The sequence below is a fragment of the Ixodes scapularis genome, unplaced genomic scaffold (genome assembly GCF_016920785.2).
Source record: "Ixodes scapularis isolate PalLabHiFi unplaced genomic scaffold, ASM1692078v2 ptg001275l_1___fragment_3__unscaffolded, whole genome shotgun sequence".
Lineage (NCBI taxonomy): Eukaryota > Metazoa > Arthropoda > Arachnida > Ixodida > Ixodidae > Ixodes > Ixodes scapularis.
Window position 1 is genome coordinate 265,431 of NW_024610134.1, and position 21,454 is coordinate 286,884.

The window sequence follows — 21,454 nt, forward strand, 5'->3', positions numbered from 1 at the left end:
ATGCCAGGGTCAAGCAGAGTAGTCGCAAATAGCAAAGCTAGGTGGCGCTAGGTACCGCCTAATTCATGCTCTACAAAAATGTTTTTATTTTCTCACGCCATCATTGCGCTTCAGGAACCTCTACCATTCCCACATGTAGACACATTACGCATAGTACAAGCACCAGCTGACCATACTGTTCCATACATAATGATTAAAAAGCGCGACAGGACAACGGACACAGAAGGAGACAGTCCCAGCGCTACTTACAACTGAACTTTATTTCCGCTGCGGCTCGGTATATTATACCGGCAACAACACAGACAAGGTAAAAAGATATAAAATACACATCATAAAAATCTTAAAAAACAACATAAAAAAGGCTAAAATTCCTGCATAACTCATCGGCACCAACCCGAGACTAGTCATACTTGGTCAAGAAACTGCCATTATTTTTCGGATAACGATAAAGAGGGTGCGCTGACACACTGTAGTCCTAATCTACCAATTACGTGGGGCAGACTGGTCGAACAGAGAACACCGTTACAGCGTTGATACCGTCATATCAAGACACCTTGGTGTGCATTGCCGGGATCGTGGTTGTACTCCAATTTTCAGAGATTGCACAGTACTAAACAAAAAAAAAAGAAACAAAACCACAAGGGAAATACTCGAGGCTCGAGAAATTGCTAGATTAGGGCTGCAATGTGTCAGCGCACCCTCTTTATCGTTATCCGAGAAAGAATTGCAGTTTCTTGACCTAAGCATGACTATAGTTTCGGGAGGGGGCCGATCAGTAATGCAAAAATTTTAGCCTTTTTATGTTGTTTTTTTTTAAATATTTTTACGATGTGTATTTTATATCTTCCTAACTTGTTTGTGTTGTTGCCGGTAATATATACCGAGCCGCAGTGGAAATAAAGTTCATTTTTTAGCAGCGCTGTGTCTGTGACTCCTTCTGCGTCCGTTGTCCTGTCGCGCGTTTTAATCACTATGAATCACCAACTCGCCCAACTTTCTACCCTCGTGACCATACATACACATGCATCGCACATTCAAACATCAATACAACAGCACACTAACCCGATCACTACTCCCGAGCTCTGCGTTTCCGTCTTTTATACTGGTCGTTTTGAACGTACACTCTAAGAAAAAAGGGAGTAGTACTTCCTCCCTTAAGGGACGAACTGGCATGTCCAATATGTTACCACCCTAAAGGAAGAAAATTCCTCCCACAGTGAAGGGAGGAATCTTGCTCCCCTCAGAAGGGAGGTAAATTCCCACCTCTATCTGAGGAATGGAGGGAATTTCCTCCCTCTTGAAAGGAGGAAAATTCCCACCTCTGTCCTAGGCATGGAGGGAATTTTCTCCCTCTTGAAAGGAGCAAAATTCCCACCTCTACGATAGGCATGGAGAAAATTTCCTCTCCCTTGAAAGGAGGAATATTCCCACCTCTATCATAGACATGGAGAAAATTTGCTCCCCCTTGAAAGGAGAAAAATTCCCACCTCTACCTTAGGCATGCAGGAAATTTTCTCCCTCTTGAAAGGAGAAAACTTCCCACCTCTATCATAGACATGGAGAAAATTTCCTCTCCCTTGAGAGGAGGAATATTCCCACCTCTATCATATGCACAAAGGAAATTTCCTCCCCATTGAAAGGTGGAAAATTCCCACTTCTATGTTAGGCCATGGCGGAAATTTCCTCCCCCCTGAAAGGAGGAAAATTCCCACCTACATCTCCCCACAAAAGGAGGAAATTTGCTGCCCATTTTTGTGAATGGAGAAAAACTTGGTCCTCTCCAAAAAGAAGAAATGTAAGACCTATTTTCTTTCGGGCGAAAATTGGCTCCCCCTTTTGAGGAAGAAATTTACCACAAACTTTTGCTAGAGGAGACAAGCATGCTCCACCTGCATAGGACGAAAATTGCCACCTAATCCCAATGCTGGAGAAATATTGCTCCAGCTACACAATAGAAAATGCCCTCCAACTTTCACCCGAAAGAAAAAAACTGCTACTTCTATGGAGGAGAGAATTTCCCACAAAGTATTTCTTCCCTCTTTCAGAATATGCTTCGAGGGAATATGGGGCAGAGGTATCAAATGTTGCCACCATATATCATCGTAAATTAAACAGACAATGTTAGTTCAAGTGTGCACTGTCCCTCGGGCGAAGAGATTTTATTTTTTTTCTCAAGGTTTCCTTCATTGCCGACAGTGGCGTTACGACCATTGTGGTTGGTTTAGTGACCTGCAGCCCCAGCAGGTGCTCTAGTAGAGCATAAAATCCTCTCGCTCCCGGTTGGTAGCAAATGTCGGCCACCCAGTGCAGGCAGAATGCGACCAGGATCGCATGCACTGGGTGGTCAGCCTTGATGAGTTGGTCCTCCACTTGCACCATACAGAGGCCGACATCATCTAGCCCTCCACTCCAGATCACGGAGGGGTGTTTGGAGAACCATGGTGCCTGAAACCAGAAAAGCAAACATCTGTTGGTCCCAAAACGTATCCATGTCGAGCTGTTTGCATAGTTCAATTACAATTTCAATTTCTTGCCCAAAGCTCGCCCTACCGCTTTTAAATAAGTCTCATATCATCTACCTCGACTACCAAAGTATGCTCAGCTCTATGTATAAGGGGTATACCGTTTGTCCCTTCTATACTGAGAAACTGAACCTTCCCAAGATCGCTGCTGGCAAACTACAAGGTGCCATGCATTACGAAACTGGGGAGTGTGACAACTCATTTCCCTACAGTCATAAAAATCTGTCTTTGGGGGGTTGGATATTTATTAGAAAATTCAGAATTTAAATGACCAGCTGCAGCTGAACAATGTGGTAGTGATGACTGCATAGCAAAGCAGCCATCCTATACACATGCATGGTATGCCTGTGAAGGGTCAGCTTGAACACGAAGACACAAACGGAGAAAGGACAGGACAGATCATACAGCTGAGCTGAATACCGACTACGCTTTAGTAAACTTCTTTGCGTGTTTGATGTATCATGCTTTTTCTGAGTATCAGATTGAATGTTGGAATTGGAATTGCGCCACGTGGTCCACAAATCCACATTAGAAAAAAACAGGTAGCTGTCAGACTAGCTTTGCACAAGTTTCCATTACCACGTCCTTGATAAATGAGGACGTCTGCTCCCTTACAGTCCTTGGCAAAGTCACCAAAAAGGCCAGGGTGGTCATCACTGCAATGAAAACAAAGCAGAAAAGAACTAATTATAAAAATCAATGGAATGATGAATACTTAGTTATATTGAGTCAACGTACATAGTGCTCTTACAATGTTGATCCTCCGTGCTGCAGGTATCCACCCTTTCCAGAATGTCCCAGGTGGCCTTCTCCACCCTCTTGGCAGCCACGTCTAACACAGTGGCCATCTGTAGCTGCGCCACCGCAGTCACAGTCTGAATTGGCGCGTCACCTCCAAACCTTTCGAATTCCCGAAAGATCTGAAATACATAAAACAAAGAGAATAGTGCCATAAATCTGTGTAGAGAGGCAAGCACACATCCCTGTAGGCTCAGCTATTTCAAAACGTCTTACATTAGTCATGGGTACATTATGAGGTGTGATAAGAAAATTCTGAGACTGATTTTCTAGCGTAGAAGGAGAGGACAACACAGTGATGTGCATGCAGCAGTCGAAGGCAGGCACCTTTCTGCGCTGTTATGCCAAAGGGTGTCGCTCTGAACATTTGGAACTAAGCTACACGAGTTTGTTTGACCACATGCACGAACATATTGGCAATCTCTTCATAGACTGCAAACCAAAGCGAAAGCGAACATAAATTTTATGTCTAATTGGACACATCTAAAACAGAGACCTCTGAAAGCATTTGGTAGTGACTATTTCGACGTCCACCGTCCAAATCTCCAAAATCATATCGACGTCTGGGATGTCACGTTTGTAAAACGCCGAAATAGTGGCTCTATTATTTCAACGTCCCCTTTCAATGCAGCAGCCATAGCAAGAGTTTTGCGGTTTCGTTCTGGTTAGTTTCTGATGGCATCGTTGGTGTTGTGTTGGCGTTTTCACGAATAGATTCGGCCCTTGTTGGCAGTGGAAATGTCTTGATCAGCTTGTGTGTGTGTGGGACCGGATCGACACTTTACCCTTTCAGATGTGACACGCCCGTTGTCACGTGTTCAGGAAGTGTCGTCACGGATGTCAAAGTAATAATAAAAAATTTGAAAGTGGATGTTGAAAGTCACTGCCAAGTAATTTAAAAGGTTTATGTAAAAAGGCAGTGAGGCGTGCAAGGTGTTTTGAGTGGCGCTCGTGCCTCAAGAATGACAAAATTTCATTGAAGTCAAGGCGAGGTCGGATAAGGTCGCCTTACCACTACTCGTCTTCCACTGATGCTCTGCCGTTCCCGAAGCGTGAGTGCCACTTAAAACACTTTGTAAATTCACTGCTTTTCCACACAAGCCTCTAAACCCTTTGAAAGATCTCCGTTTTATATTTGCCGAGTTTGACAAAGAATTGATGTTCGCTCTTGCTCTGGTTTGCAGTCTATGGTGAAATCGCTACTGTGCCCATGCACGTGGTCACAAAAACTCGTGAAGCACAGCTCCAAATACTCGCAGAGCGACGCTCATTGGTGTAACGAGACACGAAGGTCCCCGCCTTCAACTGCTGCATGCGCATTACTGTGCTGCCGTCTCTTCTCACGCTACAAATTCAGTCTCGGAACTTTTTGATCGCACCTCATGCAAACAATAATTTGCACATAATGCAGGTCGCTGCCAGCTGGGTCCTGCAATAGCTCACGCTCATGCAAAAAGAATGCCGAAAGAAATCTACAACAGATATGTTGCAGCTTCGCTATAGCCAACCCTGATGAGTTTTTTGATTGCCTGATCACAATACATAAGTGCAGAGGGTACCATTACGATGAAAGCACGTCGGTTCATCACCACCACAAAAAAGTGAAGATGCAGTTATCTTGAGGGAAGCAAATGATGGTCGTTTTCTGGGACTGCTCTGGTGTGCCCCTGATAAATTGTGTCCATAAGGGCCAAACAGTCACCAGGAAATAGTACTTGAACCTCTTGACGACGTTACAGGAAATCATCATCACGGTAAAGAGCAGACCAAAAGAATGTGTTTGCTCCAAGGCAATGCCTCAAATAATTCAGTGCAGAAGGCCGACACATGACGCTGATTTTGGCAATTAAATTCTGCCTGACCTGGCACCCAGTGCCTTTCATATCACTTTGAGCGTTCACTGCGTGACAGGCATTTACAGGACGGTGACAATATGTTGTCGAGCTGACAGAGTTGATCTTCAACACCAAAAAGAATACAAAAGCAACCAAAGCCAGCTGCATAAATGGGTCAAGACACTAATAAAATTTGTTTTTAACCACACGGTTTCAAGATATTTCTCAAAACCAAAAATAGGAATCTGAATCAAAATGCCTGCACTGACCTGTGTTATTTCTCAAAGATGTTGGAAGGAATGGATCAGGACGATGTTGAGAGTAGTCCAAATCAAATGGGCTGTTTTTCTACTCCTCGTGCAATGCTCCCCAAGACCTCGCATGCTTCTTTTTTTAAACTTATGTTCGATAATTTCTACTTTGAGTGCAATCCTAGCAGTCAAAGTTTTGTTCCATTCACTTCGCAACACTGTAATAGTCGTTGAAGAAAAAGATTTCCGGCTTCTGACCCCCCGACATCCCTCACGAACATGTCATGTCACACTGCACAACGCGGGCACTTTGGATTCAATTAGATTGTGAGGTGAGACAATTTTAGGGTGCTGTCTTGGCATCCCATTAATTCATCTGGAATAAAAAAAGAAATATTTTCTTTCAGCCGTGTGCGGGACGTCTTTTAAGTAGGGGTGTGTGAATACCGAATAGTAGTTATCGAACCGAATACCGAATAAAATTAAGAAAAAAAAGCCAAATATTGAATCGAATATTGAATAGTGACTTTATTAGTAGGAATGTTTCAAAGTGTGCTGTGAATGAGAGTAGTATATGTGCAGAGTATGCGCCTGGTACAAAATATGCATCTCGTACGGAACAAAAGCTGAAATGTATAAAAATCCTGGTGAAAAAAAAGAAAAGCAACTGTTGATGGACATTGGGCACTAAAGATCCAATCTTATGGCACAAACAATCTCTCTACCCTAAGCGTCACAATAACCCACAGTTACAGCCATGCGTGCCTTCTTTACTCGTTAAAAGCACGACCTAACACCGCGACATGTCCTTTTTTTTATATATTTATATTTCAGAAAAGGGGCGTATTGCGATATTTGGTCTCTATTTTAAGGGAGAAAAAGGGCACCCGGGATTTTATTTTATATAATAAACAAATAGCTGTTAAATCTGAGTAAACGGGCTTAAACAATATAATCTGAAGTAAGAAGAAAAACATCTGGTTAGGTGGCGCAAGTCACCGTCTAACTGCCTCTATGCATCGATTCCTCCGTCTATCTATCCTGTTTTAGAGAGCCTAGATTTAAAAGAGGGAGCAAGCGAAACTGACGGCCGTATTCTTAAACGGGCCTCGACTCGACACTCCACCTCGACTCACTGGAGTGGAGGAAAGCAGCTCGCCTCCACTCGAGGAGCCATCGGGCTTCGCAGACGCGCCTCGGCGTTTCCTCGGCTGAGGAGCTCCTCGAGAATACTTCCTCCACTCGAGGAAACTCGAGGAGACGTGAAAGGCGTCTGGTTACGAGGTTGTAGTAAAAAACGAAGTTGAAAACAATATTGTGGTGTGAATTATGAACATATTAGTTCATTTTATTTGAAGGGACACATTTTACTAACATTGAATTGGGAGTCTGCAAGATTTCTGCTTCGCAGCGCACATGTTCTATGCGTTGCGGCCGGTTTTCGGACAAACAGCCACAAGCGTTCTCCAGTCTGGCAACGGTGGCGGCTGCTCTCCAGCTTTTGCGTCGTAGAGGCAGCTGTAGCTCGCTACCGCCGTTCGCCTCTGCGTCTCGCCCGTTCTTCGCCGTCTCACCTCGTCTCACCGCTTATCTGCTTCGCTGTCACCGCCTAGAACGAGCATTTTCACCCTTCCTCTTTCTTCAGAGTCCTACTAGAGTGCCTTGCCCAACAACGATGTCGTTCAACGAAGGTGACAAGAAGGGGCGAGTGGTTCCACGAAGGAGGGGAGCTTCTTCGTCGTTCTACTAACACCTCCCCGAAAGAAGCTAAAATTGACGCGTAGAAGAGTCTGCACCAAGTATAAGTGCCAGCCGCATGTCCGCCCACGAGTGTTGGGACAACGGTAAACCCAAGTGGAAGAAAACAGACTTCGAGAAGAATCGGGGCATCCACGCAACAGGTGTGTAAGCAATTTTTATATTTGGGCAGAATAACGCAACGGGTTCGCAAAATCACATGACAGGACGTGTGTACTAATTAACTTTGGAAGGGACTTTGCTGTGGCCACCTGCAGCTAGTCAAGCACGTTACTGTCGAGGCCGTAGGTGGGCAGTGACGGTGAATTGGCGCTATCTTTGGTGATTCTTGTGCCGACTTCGACAACTTACTTTGCGTGTTGTGCTATATCCAAGCGAAAATTACGCTGCGAACATTCTGGTTGCGCCACACTACCTTAGCCTCCGGCCCCTTTCTTGAGATTAGAGAGGCAACCTAAACGTATAAAAAAAAAAAAAACGCGACGCACAAAATTGACATTAGTGCACGTAGAAGTTACGCTAAGTAGGAGTTTCCACTATGTCAATTGGACCTAGCACCTCATCTCCTTGTGTGCTAATCTTTTGAAGAAAAAAAAAATCTTGTGCAGGTTTAATTGACTACCAGCTCTCATTTCTTAATTTTAACCTCTGAAGAAATGCCATCATGTAAACATGAGACATGCTGGAGTCCAGTTGTTGACAGATGCCTTTTTTCGGGTGTCCATGTTAGTGTGCAACCATTGTCATTTATTTGCTAGGTTAACCAGCGCATTGTACTGGCATGATTAAGCTGGCACAAATTGAATATGGGTAAAGTATACATTATTGATTTGAAAAGTTGCGTCTACAATATGACTGTTGTCGATGATCACATTAAGCTACTCTAGCATTTTCCATGCATATCAAGAAACAGCACTGGTATGACATCACTTGTTTCGCATTTATTTCTTGCAGTTAAGTGTCGAAAACAAATTGTACTGCATAAGTTGTAGTATGATTCGTTTTTCTTTCTGCGTTGTGCTCTGTACATCTCAACTCATGGATGCTGTCACAGGATATTCTTTGGCCTTTCATTGCAGGAGGGGGCACTGGTGTCGCACCCGCTGAACAATGAGCCCGTCCCTCCATCTTGTGGGGCACTGGTGTCCCACATGGCAATGCGGCTGCCAAGCCCATACAGCAGTGGCAGCGCCCGCGCTGGTTGGCCGGTGCTCTCAATGCTGCCAGCCGCCATTCCCGAAGCCACAGTGAACGAGGATGACGACTGGCATGATGCCTGGTAAAAGTTTTCGATTGCATTTGCTACGTACCCATGGAGGTTGGTTGCTACTTGATCACACAGCTTCCAATGTTTATTTATAAAAAAATCTGTCTATGCTCTTCCGTTTATTATTTCGATTTTGGCATACTGTCTCGTAGGAACGCTAAAAACTGTGACAATGAGCCACATTTTCATGAATGCGACTTGTTAGGGGTGTCACGTAGGAACACGGTAAATTCCTTGGGTCTGGATAATGACATGTTTATTGACAAATACACCACGTGTGCCTGAGGGCCAACAAGGTCCGAGATAACAGCGCTGTTTCTTTTGATGGTATCACCATTTGGAGTCTGCCCTGCCGCTACTGACAGTATCACGGAAAGGAAAGGGTCAGAACAAGGAAGGAAAACTTTCATGTTTACCAACAGTTGGCATTTAACATTTCTGTAATGGGGTTGTTGTAACAGTTTCTAGCAGTTCTCCGGTGTCTTCACCGTGTCTCTAACACTCGGCGTCAATGTGTTGTGCTTGCCTAGATTCACCTGCCTCACCGCTGCTGGACTGGGGTGGCATCATGGAGGTTGCGGTTGCTGCGCCACCAACCAAGCCCCCGCCTCCTCTACCTCCTCAGCCGCCACGTGTGGTTGTCCGAGTGAAGACAACTAAAGGCCGCACCAACTGGAGGAGCTGCACCTGCTGCAGGTGGAGCTACGTCAGTGTCAGGTTGCCTATTAACAGACGCAGGCCCAGGTTTTCCATCAGCAGCAGTGTAACAAGCTGGTTCGAGCTTGAGCTGCTTCAGCTCAACAAACTAATCATGCTGCAACAACTGCTTGTTCTCGGGGCCCAGCCACAGCAGTAGGCTGATTTATTCGATTTGTTTCATCTTCCTCTTTAGTAATTACCATTCTCTTTTGTGTTTAAGAATGCTTTTTTAAGGTCTGCAACTTGCTTCATTTTATCCCTGACCTGAAGTTGTTACAAGTATTGACCATATCTCGTTCGTTAAAGCCTAGCATTTTTTTTAACTTGTTTCTCGATTCACTATTTTTAGTGAACATTTTATGCAAAAGGGCAGTTATGTCAGCTTTAAATCTATTCTTTTGAAACTTAAAAAGTAACCGAGTATTTTTTTTCTTGCTAATTACAATGTTTGTATGTTTAGACAACGGGAAGTTAGTCAGCCCCAGTGAGCAACTTATTTCCACTGTAGACGAGATATTCAGCCAGTGTCGTACCACAGCTATCCTGGGGTCTTTAACTTAAATCAAGGTAGTGATACACAACCGCATGCTGTTACAATGTTCATTTACATCGATACAGGCAGAGGCAGAAATTGAACTCAAGATCCCTATGTTCAGCTGTGCGAGCTTTCACTCCACGTGCTCCAAGCTGTGATCCGTTAATGCAGTCGACCACCGATCCCCTTGATGGATATTAGGAATCTGTTTGAATGTACAGCCAGGTGTTTCCTAAACATTGCCACTATTATTTATGTAATGTCTCTTTTATTAGTGCGTAGTCTATGTGCAGCCTCGCTCATTAAATGCTGTTGTCACAGAGTTTTGCCATAGTTTTCATTGAGTTAAGACGTCTCATTTCCTGTCCAGGGGTTTGTGCCTCGCAATCCTCTATGAACTTGCACCGCCTACCAGAGTAAAGTCGACACCACATTGACGAGGCTTGCCCACTGCCTCTTCATTGCGGAGGTGGCGCTGTGTCACAGAGCTTTTGGTTGCTTGTCCAAAGATCCCCAGGTGGTCAAAATTAATCCTCAGTTCTCTGCTGGGGCGTGCCGGATGCCTGTCGTTGGTTTGGTACGTAAAACCCCCAAATTTGACTTCACTGCCTTTTCACTGCACACTACTTCAGTGCCGACGTAGCAATTGGGCCCAAGTTTGCAGTTGGCCACACAGTGATACAGTAATTGAGCAGCGGTTCCTGCTAAACCCTGGTACAGCGCTCACCTCATTCATGCTCGCATTCAGTAATACGTAGTGTGATGCCATCAGTTTGAGTGCATGGGCTCCGCATGCTTGTGTAAGTAACTGTTAGGTAGGACACCCTTGACTGCCTAGCATCCGAAGGTGTCCTCACAAGGAATTGCTGCGCTATTGTAATATTTATTCTAACCGAAAACTTTTCATGTGGGGTCACAGCTGCAAGACATCATTTCAGACATTCTCATGTATAAGTTTATTTCGAACAAATGTGCACTGAACAACTCGCTGAAAAGTCTCGAGTCTGAACACGGCAAAATTTTGAGTTATTTTAATGTAATTACCTGAAGCTTCTCACTTTCTTTGTATCCTGCTACCCCCTTGCTTTGTGTGATGACAAACATTGAATTGTTCTTGAGCAAAATGTTTCCACAACAAAGAGGGCAAGTTGGTCTTGCTTCTTTTGGAAGATTGGTAAGACAGCAACCACCAGCATAGTTTCAAACACTGTCGTCCTGTGGGAACCTGAGTAGAACAAAGACATTGCAACAATCTGTGGTGACCAACTAGCTGAGAAACCGGCGGATTTGTTTCGGTTCAAATTAGAAAGTGTGTGGCCATAGTATAAGGTTGATTTGTTTCTGGCCCGATTGCATTTTGAGCTTTAACATGGCCAGTGACTTGATTCTTCGGTGACCTAAGCTAAAAAGGACATGCTCTGCATTCAGTTCCTCCTGGAAACACCACACAACGAGTTGAGCCCGCACCCATGCCCCGTTGAATGTGTCCACAGGGTCTGGAGTCGATGGGAGTTGAGATTGCCTTCAGCATCGTCAGTGGGGGGTGGGACTGGTAGAGCGGGAAGTGGCTCGTTCTGCAGGTGTGCCAAGTTTTGCAGTGCAACTTCTCCAGTGATCATCACAGCTGACCATTCAGGCTTGTGCTGCTAGCTCATGTCGAGGCACGGAAAGTGCCTAGGCCCGCTGCTTCGAGTTCCTAGTCCAGAAGTGGGCCTTTTGGTACCTACATAAGACAAAAATGAAGAACAATACAGCACAATTATTGTTTGAATAGAAAATGTGGGACTGGTTTGTGGAGTAGTGTATGTCCGATTAATGCTCAGACTACTGTTTTCGATAGAAAGTGGTGTGTATGATGACACTCTTCTTCAGATGTACACACAGCTTTTTATCGTGAGTGGATAACGTCTCTTCGCACACATCTTAAGCTTCAGAAAGTCTCTTTTAGATGGCTGCAGGCATCAGTCCGGTTTGGGTGGTATGCTGTAAGATATGGACTTTGGTACTAGTTGTATTTTCAGTACACTCTGCTGCTTGCCGAAGGATGTCAATCTGCGAATGGTATGGTATCGGCGTATGTTTCCTACATTATTGTATATTTCTGTGGACTCGTAAGCCGCGGTCTCATTTAAGCAACAAATGCCAAGAACCAACAAACAACCAACCTCAATGAACAACAAATGTTATTGAGCAGTGGGTGTTCACCGTGCAGTTTGGTTTACACGACACAAGCACATGCAGACACAAAAACTGTTTACATATGGGGCTGTTGTAGTTAACAATTGCACAGACAACTTACTGAATGCCACCAAATGAATGCTTTCATGTGTATGTAGAAAGCAAACATTCGCTCATCATTTTCAATTTTAATTTAATTTTATTTTAAGTTTTCATGTCTGATAATCTGACGATCAAAAAGGTTCATCTGGGATGAGACTGTGTTGCAACACACATCGTCTCATCCCACATTCACTGGAAATGTGTTTTGGTCATGATCATTCCTGCAAAGAGGGTGCGCTCGGGCCGCTACTATCATTGTGCTCGGTAACCCGATCGGGAGTTCGTTTTATTTTAACGTATTTCTGTGCTCTCACAAAAGTCGGCAACCATTTAATGACATTATTTTTTTCTTCATAAGAACGGGAGTATGTTCACGCTCGGTCGTGCTAACTGTCGCTGGATACAGATTTGTTTTAAAGTTTTGATTGATATCGTTACGTCAGAGTTTAGACCTACGATATCGCATCTCAGCGTACAGTTTGATTAATTAAGTTTGGCACTCCTAACGCAAACAACAGGGGTGAACTTACCTGCACGTTGATGGAGAGGTATCCATTTCTGTTTCGAGAACACTTCCACATCGGGACCGCCGCGTCCTCTTATCAATGCACCCAATCGCCCGTGGAAACTTCATTTCGCAGCAGCCCCGCACGAACGCATTGAAGTTCCCTGCGGGAGCTTCACCGAGCGGGTGAAAATAGTCCGTGCGAGCCGCGAAACTCGCTCCGCAATCCGGCACACAGTCGGCTGCGGCATGTTCACATGGTTCCCGTAACAACTTGGAACGTCCTGGCACCATAAAAGCTCAAAACAACGAGGAGCTGCAGCATCGTTGAGGGCGGATAGGCCCCGAGTACTCGCGCTCCTGGCAGAGACAGCAGAGTGCTCGCCGGTCGCCTTCGTGAAGCGGCACCGCACAGGAAATCCGCGGTCACTGAAGTGTTCCAGCGGGTTCAGGCGTTCTCTGAAACTTCGTCTCGTCACACGTCTCGATTCGCTGTCGCCTGCGTCATCGTAGAGGATCTCTTCTGCGCTTAAAACGAAGTGCACGAACTCCGCGAACGACTCGCCGGCCGCCATGACACCCCAAACTCGAGTCGAGGAGCGGCTCGAGGAAGCGCCGGACCTACCTTGAGATTCTCGAGGAAAGAGTCGAGTATTTCCTCGAGTCGAGGAGCGTTTGGAGTGGAGGTCGCTTTATGAAGCGCAAAACCGGCCTCGAGTGGAGTTTCGAGTCGAGTTTGAGTCGAGTTCGAGTCGAGGCCCGTTTATGAATTCGGCTGTCAAACCACGGAGATTGGCTCCTCCGTAGATTGGTCGTAAGTGCGCAGTGCGCATGCGCTGTGTATTCGCGTGGAAAAAAGGCGAGCAAACGAATGAGTGACGACGCCTGCCCGATCGCAATTCATAATACAAACGCGGCGAACGATTGGAAACCCTCTCAAATTTAGGCACACAATTTCTCTGTTCCGGTTCGTTCCGGATCAGAATTTGAGGCTTGCGGTTCCGAAAGGATGACGACGACAACTCGCCTGTTTCATCGGCGCGGTTAACGTGGTTTTCTGTTTGTGATCCTGGAGTCGCCGATTACTGTGTGTGTGGCAAGTGTTTTACATCGGCGCTTTAATTTGAAACGAGGGGCTTTACTCGTGAAATGAATTAGGCATATCGCGGAATTCCGGCCTCTTAACATTTCCTCTCTGGAAGCCGCGCAAACGGGATGTTTCGGTTGTGATTCAAGGTTAGATTGCTTCACGATCATGAGTAAATCTGCGTGCTATAAAGTTTGTGGCGTTCGTTACTTTTCTTTTTTCTAACCTGTGCGTTAGATTTTTGTGGAATTTTAGAGCCAAGAGGTGTTTCTCGCATGGTCTGTCGAACATCACGCGCGTCTTTGGTGGAATATATTGAATATTCAAGTGACCGAATACTAGGAATTCGATTCGCGAATCCAATTTTTTGGGGACTTTCTATTCGATTCGAATTCGTATATTCGAGTATTCGCACGCCCCTACTTTTTAAGAGCCAAAATGAGCACATCCACAACCAGCATATCTGCTAGATCATCAATCCGTGGGGATATGCACACCCATGTGAGGTGGATACGCATAAGGAGAACTAACCTCACCACCAATGCTCATTATCGCAACTATCTTTGTTCATGGTAATAGTACAAGCTCTATGACCAATCCTCGTACATGTCAGAGATTATGATGGCACTGAAAGGCACGGCAAGCTGGAAAAGACCACTTACTTCTTCTGTTCTCTCCAGGGCTGGGTAGCGGCGAAGAATGTCCTGAACAGACGGGTGCTCTGCCGCAACCCACTGCCGCCGTGAAGCAAATGTGCGAGACATACTGTCTTCAATCCTTTCCATATCGGGGATGTCTTTTTGCAGCTCCCTTTTCATCGACTTTATATGTCCCTCAATGCTGAAATCGTCCTCTCCAGCACCAAGCAGCAGCTTGTCAGGCTGGTCCAGAAAAAATGAAAGGCATAAAATTATTAGATACTATGTTGCAGTAGTTCTTTGAATTAGGCTCAGAAGTTAACATACTCGTGCAGCTTTGCTAATATTTAACCACCACCTCCCGCATCTTGACCTCGACTCTTTACCCCGATATCCTAGATCATCGCTCCTAAAAATCATTGAAGGCTCTCGTGGTTCTTTCGTAGAGATGGACTCTAGGCTGCGCTTCTTAACTGTTCAGTTGTTCTGGCAATTTTTTTTCCTTAAAAAGTTTTGCTGGTAGTTGAGTTGGTAGCTTTTTGTTTTGTTCTTCGTCCCGTAACAAGACTTCGGGAAAAAGCCAGGGGAATTGATAAGGGGATAAGGTTAAAGCGGGTTTTGAAAGCTGAGTATTTTGAGGACGGGGAATTCGCAGCGGGGATTTTGACACAGGTGTTTCGCAATTGGGTTATTTCATGCACTACCTGCGGCGAGCATGACATCGAGCTGTTCTGCCATGGGCAACACCAAAGGATGTCGGCTTTTCACGAGAGTCGTGCTAGCGTCCACTTTTGTTAGGCTGGTGAAGGTTTCTTTGGGAAAAAGCAAGAAAAATTATTGTCGCTGTGACACCATCACCAAAGTCAGTGGGAATGCTTCCTTACTAGACTGGACGAGTGCGTTGGGTAGGTCTATAGGGACCGTCAAATCCCCCCCGAGAAGTGAAAGTAAAAATAATGCTTTAGTTGTCCGACAGGAGCCTTCATTTTGGCGCCACAAACACACCCTACTGCACTTTTTCTTAGAAAAATTTCCCACTTCTACTGCATTCATGCTGATTAGAGCCACTCTACATGGCAGCTTTAGCTGCCATAGAGTGGTTCTAGTCAGCAGACAAAAAAGCACACAGTCAGAATACAGTACGCTATGCACCTCTATGTTCCGAGTTCCTTCCCCTGTTGTCCGTGTTTCTTTATGAGCGAATTTTCATCATATTTTAAGGTACCCGATTGCTAAGGACAGCTTTTAGCATTGGCCTTCACTAGGAGGTACCGTAGCTCGACCCTTTTTTCAATTTTTGAAAATCTGAAGTGGGGGGTCGACTTATAATTGAACCAATGCATTCCACCGTCAGCAAAAATGAAACATTCGCGATATCACAAACACCTCGGCTTGTTACGAGTTCAGCCGGCTGTACCTCTAGCATTGCACTATTCTGTGTGCTCATTTTACAGATTAATTATTTTTTTTATTTGCACGAACGAGTATTGATAGTGATTCACAAATAAACCCGAATATGCGGCGGTGAACAGCACACGGTACGCCCGACTCAGGGGGGTGACGGCACTTCTTGTAAGAGCCACTGCAGAGGCCGCTGGAACAGCTTCCCAGCTCATTCACCCCGCGGCTTCTCTTCGCAGTTTTTCGCACGATTCACGGTCGCACATCGTTTGATTGAGTGACGAGATCATGCTGGAGCACTAACTATGTTTATTTTGTATTGACACGGATGATCCGGACAGTTTAGGTTTTCAGTGCTCGTTTATGGCCATTCTTCACTTGGAAGCAACCAAAAACTGCGCTGTTGGACGCAAGTTCGACCCCTCGGAGCGGGTGACGCTCCAATGGAGTCTGCAGTGGCGTGGGATATTAAACTGTGACAGCAAACAAAGAGGCTTCCATTGGCCAAAGTTTGGATAGGTGGAGGTGCTTTCCGGGGTTGGAGGTCAGGCTTGCAACGTACGTCGCAAAAGTGTGCAATTGGTTCCTACCCGGGACGTCCAACGCGATCGCCGAGCAAGCGCGGAAGCTGCGGTTGATCCTGTCATTTGCGAAGTGCGAGATTTCGTTGGACGACTCGACGTGCTTCAAGGAAGTGGCAGTGATGATGACGGGACTGACAGCACCAGTGCGGACGAGTCGTAGTCTAGTCCCAGACGGAGTGAGAACGACAGAGAGCAGCTTCAGTTGTCCCGCCTGCAGCGTGAACTTCCTAGTTTCGGTAACGCCTGGGCATCTCATGCACCTTGAACGTGCATGCACAGCCAAAGCACGCTAGGAGGCATCGATCGCGTGTTAGAGGCTCGGCTTCCGAAACAGATACTTTGCCGTTCTCACGTGTTCTCAGTAAAATGCGCATCTACAGATTTTTATTTATTTATTTATTTATTGCTATTGTGCAATTGTGGGGTCGACTTACAATCGTGTAAATACAGTAAGGGTGAAAAGACCGTAAAATGCTTCTCCCTGAATATCCAGGTTCAAGAGAACACACCCATTGGTACAGATTCGTCTGGCGTCGCACCAGGCTCGAGGAGGAGGAGGAAAGAAGGAGGGCGAGGAGAAAAGAGGGAAGGAGAGAAGGGATAGAGAGAGAGAAGAGGAGGGGGTGAGGAGGAAGCTGGGAAAAAGCCCCCAAAAAGTCAGTTGTGAAAAAAAAAAAAGAAAAGGAAAGGGGGCATGCGATTGGGGACGTTCCCCGCCGATTTTTTGTGGGTACTGTAACAGATAATTGGGCCTATTTTTCGGGTTTTCAAGAACCTACTAAATTAATGGCTTTGATTTCGTAGAGCTGCTTTCTTAGCATTTAGCATTTAGGTTTCTTTTTTTTTAAATTTTGTTTCACAACTAAAATTATAGTCATTTTCGGCACTGGGTCAATCTTGGGTAAAAATTTGTTTCCCTAACTTATTTGAATGGGGCTGTTCCTATTCCGCTTACAAATCGCCACGGTGCACTGAGTCGAGGGTATTAAAATATTAACCCTATTCATTATAACAATAAGCGGCCAGCGTTTAGTCAAAAATTCAAATCGTCTGCTTCCCCGGAACAAATCGGCGGGGGACGTCCATAACCCCATGCCCCCCCCCCCCCCCCCCTCTTTTTTTTCACAACAAACGTTTCGGGGGGCCTTTCCCCAGTTTTATCCTTACCCCTTCCTCTTCTCTCTCTTACTCCTCTCCTTCCTTCTTTCCCCTCTCCCTCCTTCTTTCCTCCTCCTCCTCCAGCCTGGTGCGACGCCAGGCCGAATCTGTACCCACCCATCTCTTCTCTTCTCTTTTGGAATGCTCAGATAGGAGTGAAAAGGTTCATTCACCCGGCGGCAGACTCGCTTGGCACATTCATTGCCGTCTGCAGCCTCTTGGTTTCTTGGCTGCTTGCCAAACTTCTGCTTTTTGAGAGCAACCTCTCCGTCATCCGCAAACTTTGTGCGTTCATACTTGCACTTGAATTTTAGTGCATTGCGCCAGGAGCTCTGCATATTTTGGAACATAAAGAAATGTTGTTTGAAGTCAAGAGCAGAATAGTTTTACAAAGATATTGCTTTCCCTATCCAACTTTTGTACATGACTTGTGCAAGTTTCCCTGAGCAGGTTTATATTTTCCCAAACAAAAAAAAACAACCGATCATCGGTAAATATGTTTCTTCTCGTAGAGACCAGGTAAACCAAGAAAGCATAAGTACAAGGTACTTTAGACTTATGCAGATGCCAATCCACTTGTCACACAACTGTTGAAGGAATGTTTGGGATAACCTATATTACAATAGTATTAACTACCAAAAGAAAGACACAGCAGGAAAGACACAGCACGTCATTGATAAAGAGCTTGTGAGGAAAAGCGACAGCCATAACTGTGGCTGTCGCCATATTTGCGGCTGTGTATACACTGACAGTCTAGTCTGAACAGGAATGTCGCAAATCTCACGGCGCAATTTGTTCCAAGCAAGCACATATCCAAGTGGCACATATCCAAGCAGGCACATATCCCCCCTCCCCCCCGAAATCTTCCATTTTGCTGGGGCCTCCTCCCCCCCCCCCCCCCCCCCCCCCCCGAACCAAAATCCTGGCTACGTGCCTGGTTCCAACTACTAACGGACAGGACCGTGTAGCGGCAGCAGTTTAGATAAATTTAGCGCAAATGATCACAGCTCTGCCAGTGAGTTAGGCATATCCAGAAAGTACGAACTTACAACACTCTCCTCCGATAAGAGAGCCTATCAACAATTTTAGACTAAATAAATGCCACCAAAAGCGAATTCCACTTTTCAAGCCTGGCCACTTTACTCCACCACTGTGGTGACACGTTAGGTGACCCCCTTTCTGGAGCGTGGCTTCATTACCCACAATGCTTTACGTCCTTGTTGCATATCAGTGAGACACGGGAAAGGCACTGCTGGTAGCCCCGATTATTTAGTCAATTGAAAAAATGTCCCTAAAATTACTTCAGGAATCACTAATGAGTCGTTTATGAAATAGTTACATGCACTTTCCCACTTGCCCCCAGAAAATCTCCTGCTCATGGAAGTGACCTGCCACTCCACTCATAGAAATGACCTGCCACTATCGACAGGCTTTTTTCTTTTTTTGTGTGTGTATGCGTAAACAATGAAGCACATGAAGCATGCATGCTATTTGGGCAACTTTTCTCCATTCAACCTTGTCAGCTACTGACAAGCTTTTCTAACAAAAAATATTTGTCAGTTAGCTACTAGATAATATAAACACAATGAAAAGCGCTCAAATGAAACATACATGTCCCGTTCCGATTGCATCTTCCAGGATGCGGTGGCGTGCCACGAGCTGTCGGGCTGCCAGCTCATAGAGCTTGTCAGGATACCTAAAACCATAAAACACAGGACATGAAAGTGTGTCTAAATTAACTACATACCATGATGGGATCATATTGTGAGAAATGAAGTGACAGGAAAGGCAGCACAGAGCAGTTCTTTGTTGGCTCTCTGTCGTATCATGTGAAAAGATGAAATACAAACGTTGTAAAACACATTCACCAGAAGGCTTAGAAGAAATATGAATTTTTATTATAGACAAGCCTACCTGCGTCAACTAAATAGACAAGAAAGGTAGAGGTCATTGTGTAAGACGTATGCAGTGTCCCGAAATACAGTTGTCTCCATAATTCAAAATTTGCAAGAAATACTTGAAACTAAAAGGAGAGTGAACTGATTTTCCTATGTAAATTGAGCCTGCTTTCCACCTTGACTTCAAAGGCGAATAAGAAATCAAGTAGTTGTGACAAACAATCCTTTCGGAACTGGAAGTACTCAGTGGTGAGCCTTTGACAATTCACCAAATACCCACAATGACAAGGATTTAAACAATGAGAAACAAGGCAATTCCTTATTTGTGTTAGAATTTAAGTCTCCATGATGGCGTTGATTGGCTTCCCCAGCGGCACAAGGCTCATATCCAACTTTAAGTGCTGGATTCGGCTGACGTGCAATTCTACCTCAAAAGCATCAAGGTAAAAGGAAGTAAGCTTTGCAAAGAAGCGAAATAGTGCGCTTTTATTTTCAACGCAGAATGTGTTTGTCGCAGTAATGATTTGACATTGAGTGTTCGACCGTTCCGCCCTTTCATTCCACCTCCGCTTCCCACCCGTGTTCGCCCCCGATTCGGGGATAAAAGATATTTCTGCACCCCCAACAGGAGTCAAACCTACCTCACAGTCCGCAGCCCCATGTATGAAAAGGGCCCCTGACATTCAAAATATATATATTTTTTTTTGGAAAATCAGCTAAAAGAGTTTTAAGACACCATCCAAAAACTGCCTCACTCCAGAATCGCATACTACTTTTTGGTACAGATCCAAGAAGCGTCATACTCCGCTCGAGGAGGAGGAGGAGATGAGGGAAATTAGAGAGGAGGAAAAAAAGAGAGAGAAGAATTAGAGCGAGAGGGGGCGGTTGAGGAGGGAAGTTGTAATGCTACCCCAAAACTTTTTTTCAAAAAAGAAAAAAAGAAACAGAGGGAAAACGTGGAAATGCCGCCTGTTTTAGGGGACGGACAGCACTCGTCTCCCATTGTCCCTGACTTGCCCGCTGGCTACGTGTTTGTTCGCATCCGTTTTTTTCTTCTGAGTCTTTGCTATTGGCACCGTTTTTGGTGATCATGAAACGCACATGCGTGATGAATGGCTCCGTAGACTACAGAACTGAATAGGGTCGACAAGGGATGTATATGTACCGCACAAACCCTTGCTTAATATATGCATTCGGAGTCTTTGCGGCGGCACCTACTGAGGTCCAATTTCGGTTGCAGCCATGGCAAGATTCAGAATTCATTTTTTTCTAACAGAGCGAGCCGAGATATCGATCGCAAAGGATCCATTTGCTTTAAATGTCATTCATAGACAAAAACAGAACACGAAAACACCGCAAATCGTCTTCTTACGAACACAAAAAGGAAAGAAAAATGCATTGTCTGCTACGAACCGAGCACCGCAGTAAAAGCTCTCCGACTTTCCTCCTCAAAACCCTTTTTTTTTTCTCTAATACTCCTCTCCCTCCTGTCCTCCCCCTCCTCAAGCAGAGTACGACGCAGCTGGGATCTGTACCACTTTTTTAAATACAAGCCAGAAATATTAAACCCATTTCCAAGTGCGGTTATTTGGAGTAGTGAGACATCAAACCGTTCCTATGTGCTGCCAAAAGGGTCAGAGCAGTTAGGAGGAAACAATTCTCTTCTTCCTCAACCACTGTTACAGTGCCAAGAGGCGAATTAAATGAAACTTTGCCTGTGCTCAAAAAAGTATAAATAAAAAAAAAATGAAAAAGGCATATATGTTGGCTCACGGAGCTTCTGCTCCTCTGAGTGCAGGTGAAGTTTCGTTTTGCTTGCTTCTCGGAGCTGCAACACTGGCTGAAGAAAATGATTCTCTCCTTCCAACCTCTTAGGCCACAGGTGGAGACAGTGTGACGTCACTAATCGGGCGGGCACTTTGAAATGAAATTCATATTTCCATCTTTTATTAAAAATAAATGCAATTTTGAAGGGAAGCAATTTTTTTTACGGAGACTTGATACCCTAATTAGCAATCTCACATGAAAAATAAACTGTTGCTTTGTGAATCAGGGGCCCTTTAAACAGCGACCCACGAGAACAGCTAGGAAATACAAAGGTAAATAATATATGTACTGCGGGAGCCCGTTTCTTGCTTCTTCAGGTGAGCGTGAGGGGTTCTGCTAAATGACTCGCAAAACCCCAACGTCCTTTTTAAGCTATCACAAGGGGCACATAGCCATCCAGCTGCCCGAAAT

At 45.1% G+C, this 21,454-nt stretch overlaps 1 protein-coding gene across 1 annotated transcript in view; it reads right to left on the reverse strand.

Moving 5' to 3' along the window:
* Positions 1–2,121: 2,121 nt before the first annotated feature.
* Positions 2,122–21,454, reverse strand: part of LOC115324150 — a 43,190-nt gene continuing 23,857 nt past the window's right edge. The window contains exons 5-10 of the mRNA XM_040223482.1: positions 18,930–19,014; positions 17,492–17,650; positions 14,200–14,418; positions 3,274–3,442; positions 3,102–3,178; positions 2,122–2,445 (exon numbers count right to left, since the gene is read on the reverse strand). Coding sequence (XP_040079416.1) covers positions 2,122–2,445; positions 3,102–3,178; positions 3,274–3,442; positions 14,200–14,418; positions 17,492–17,650; positions 18,930–19,014 — 1,033 coding nt within the window. The remainder of the gene's footprint in view (positions 2,446–3,101; positions 3,179–3,273; positions 3,443–14,199; positions 14,419–17,491; positions 17,651–18,929; positions 19,015–21,454) is intronic.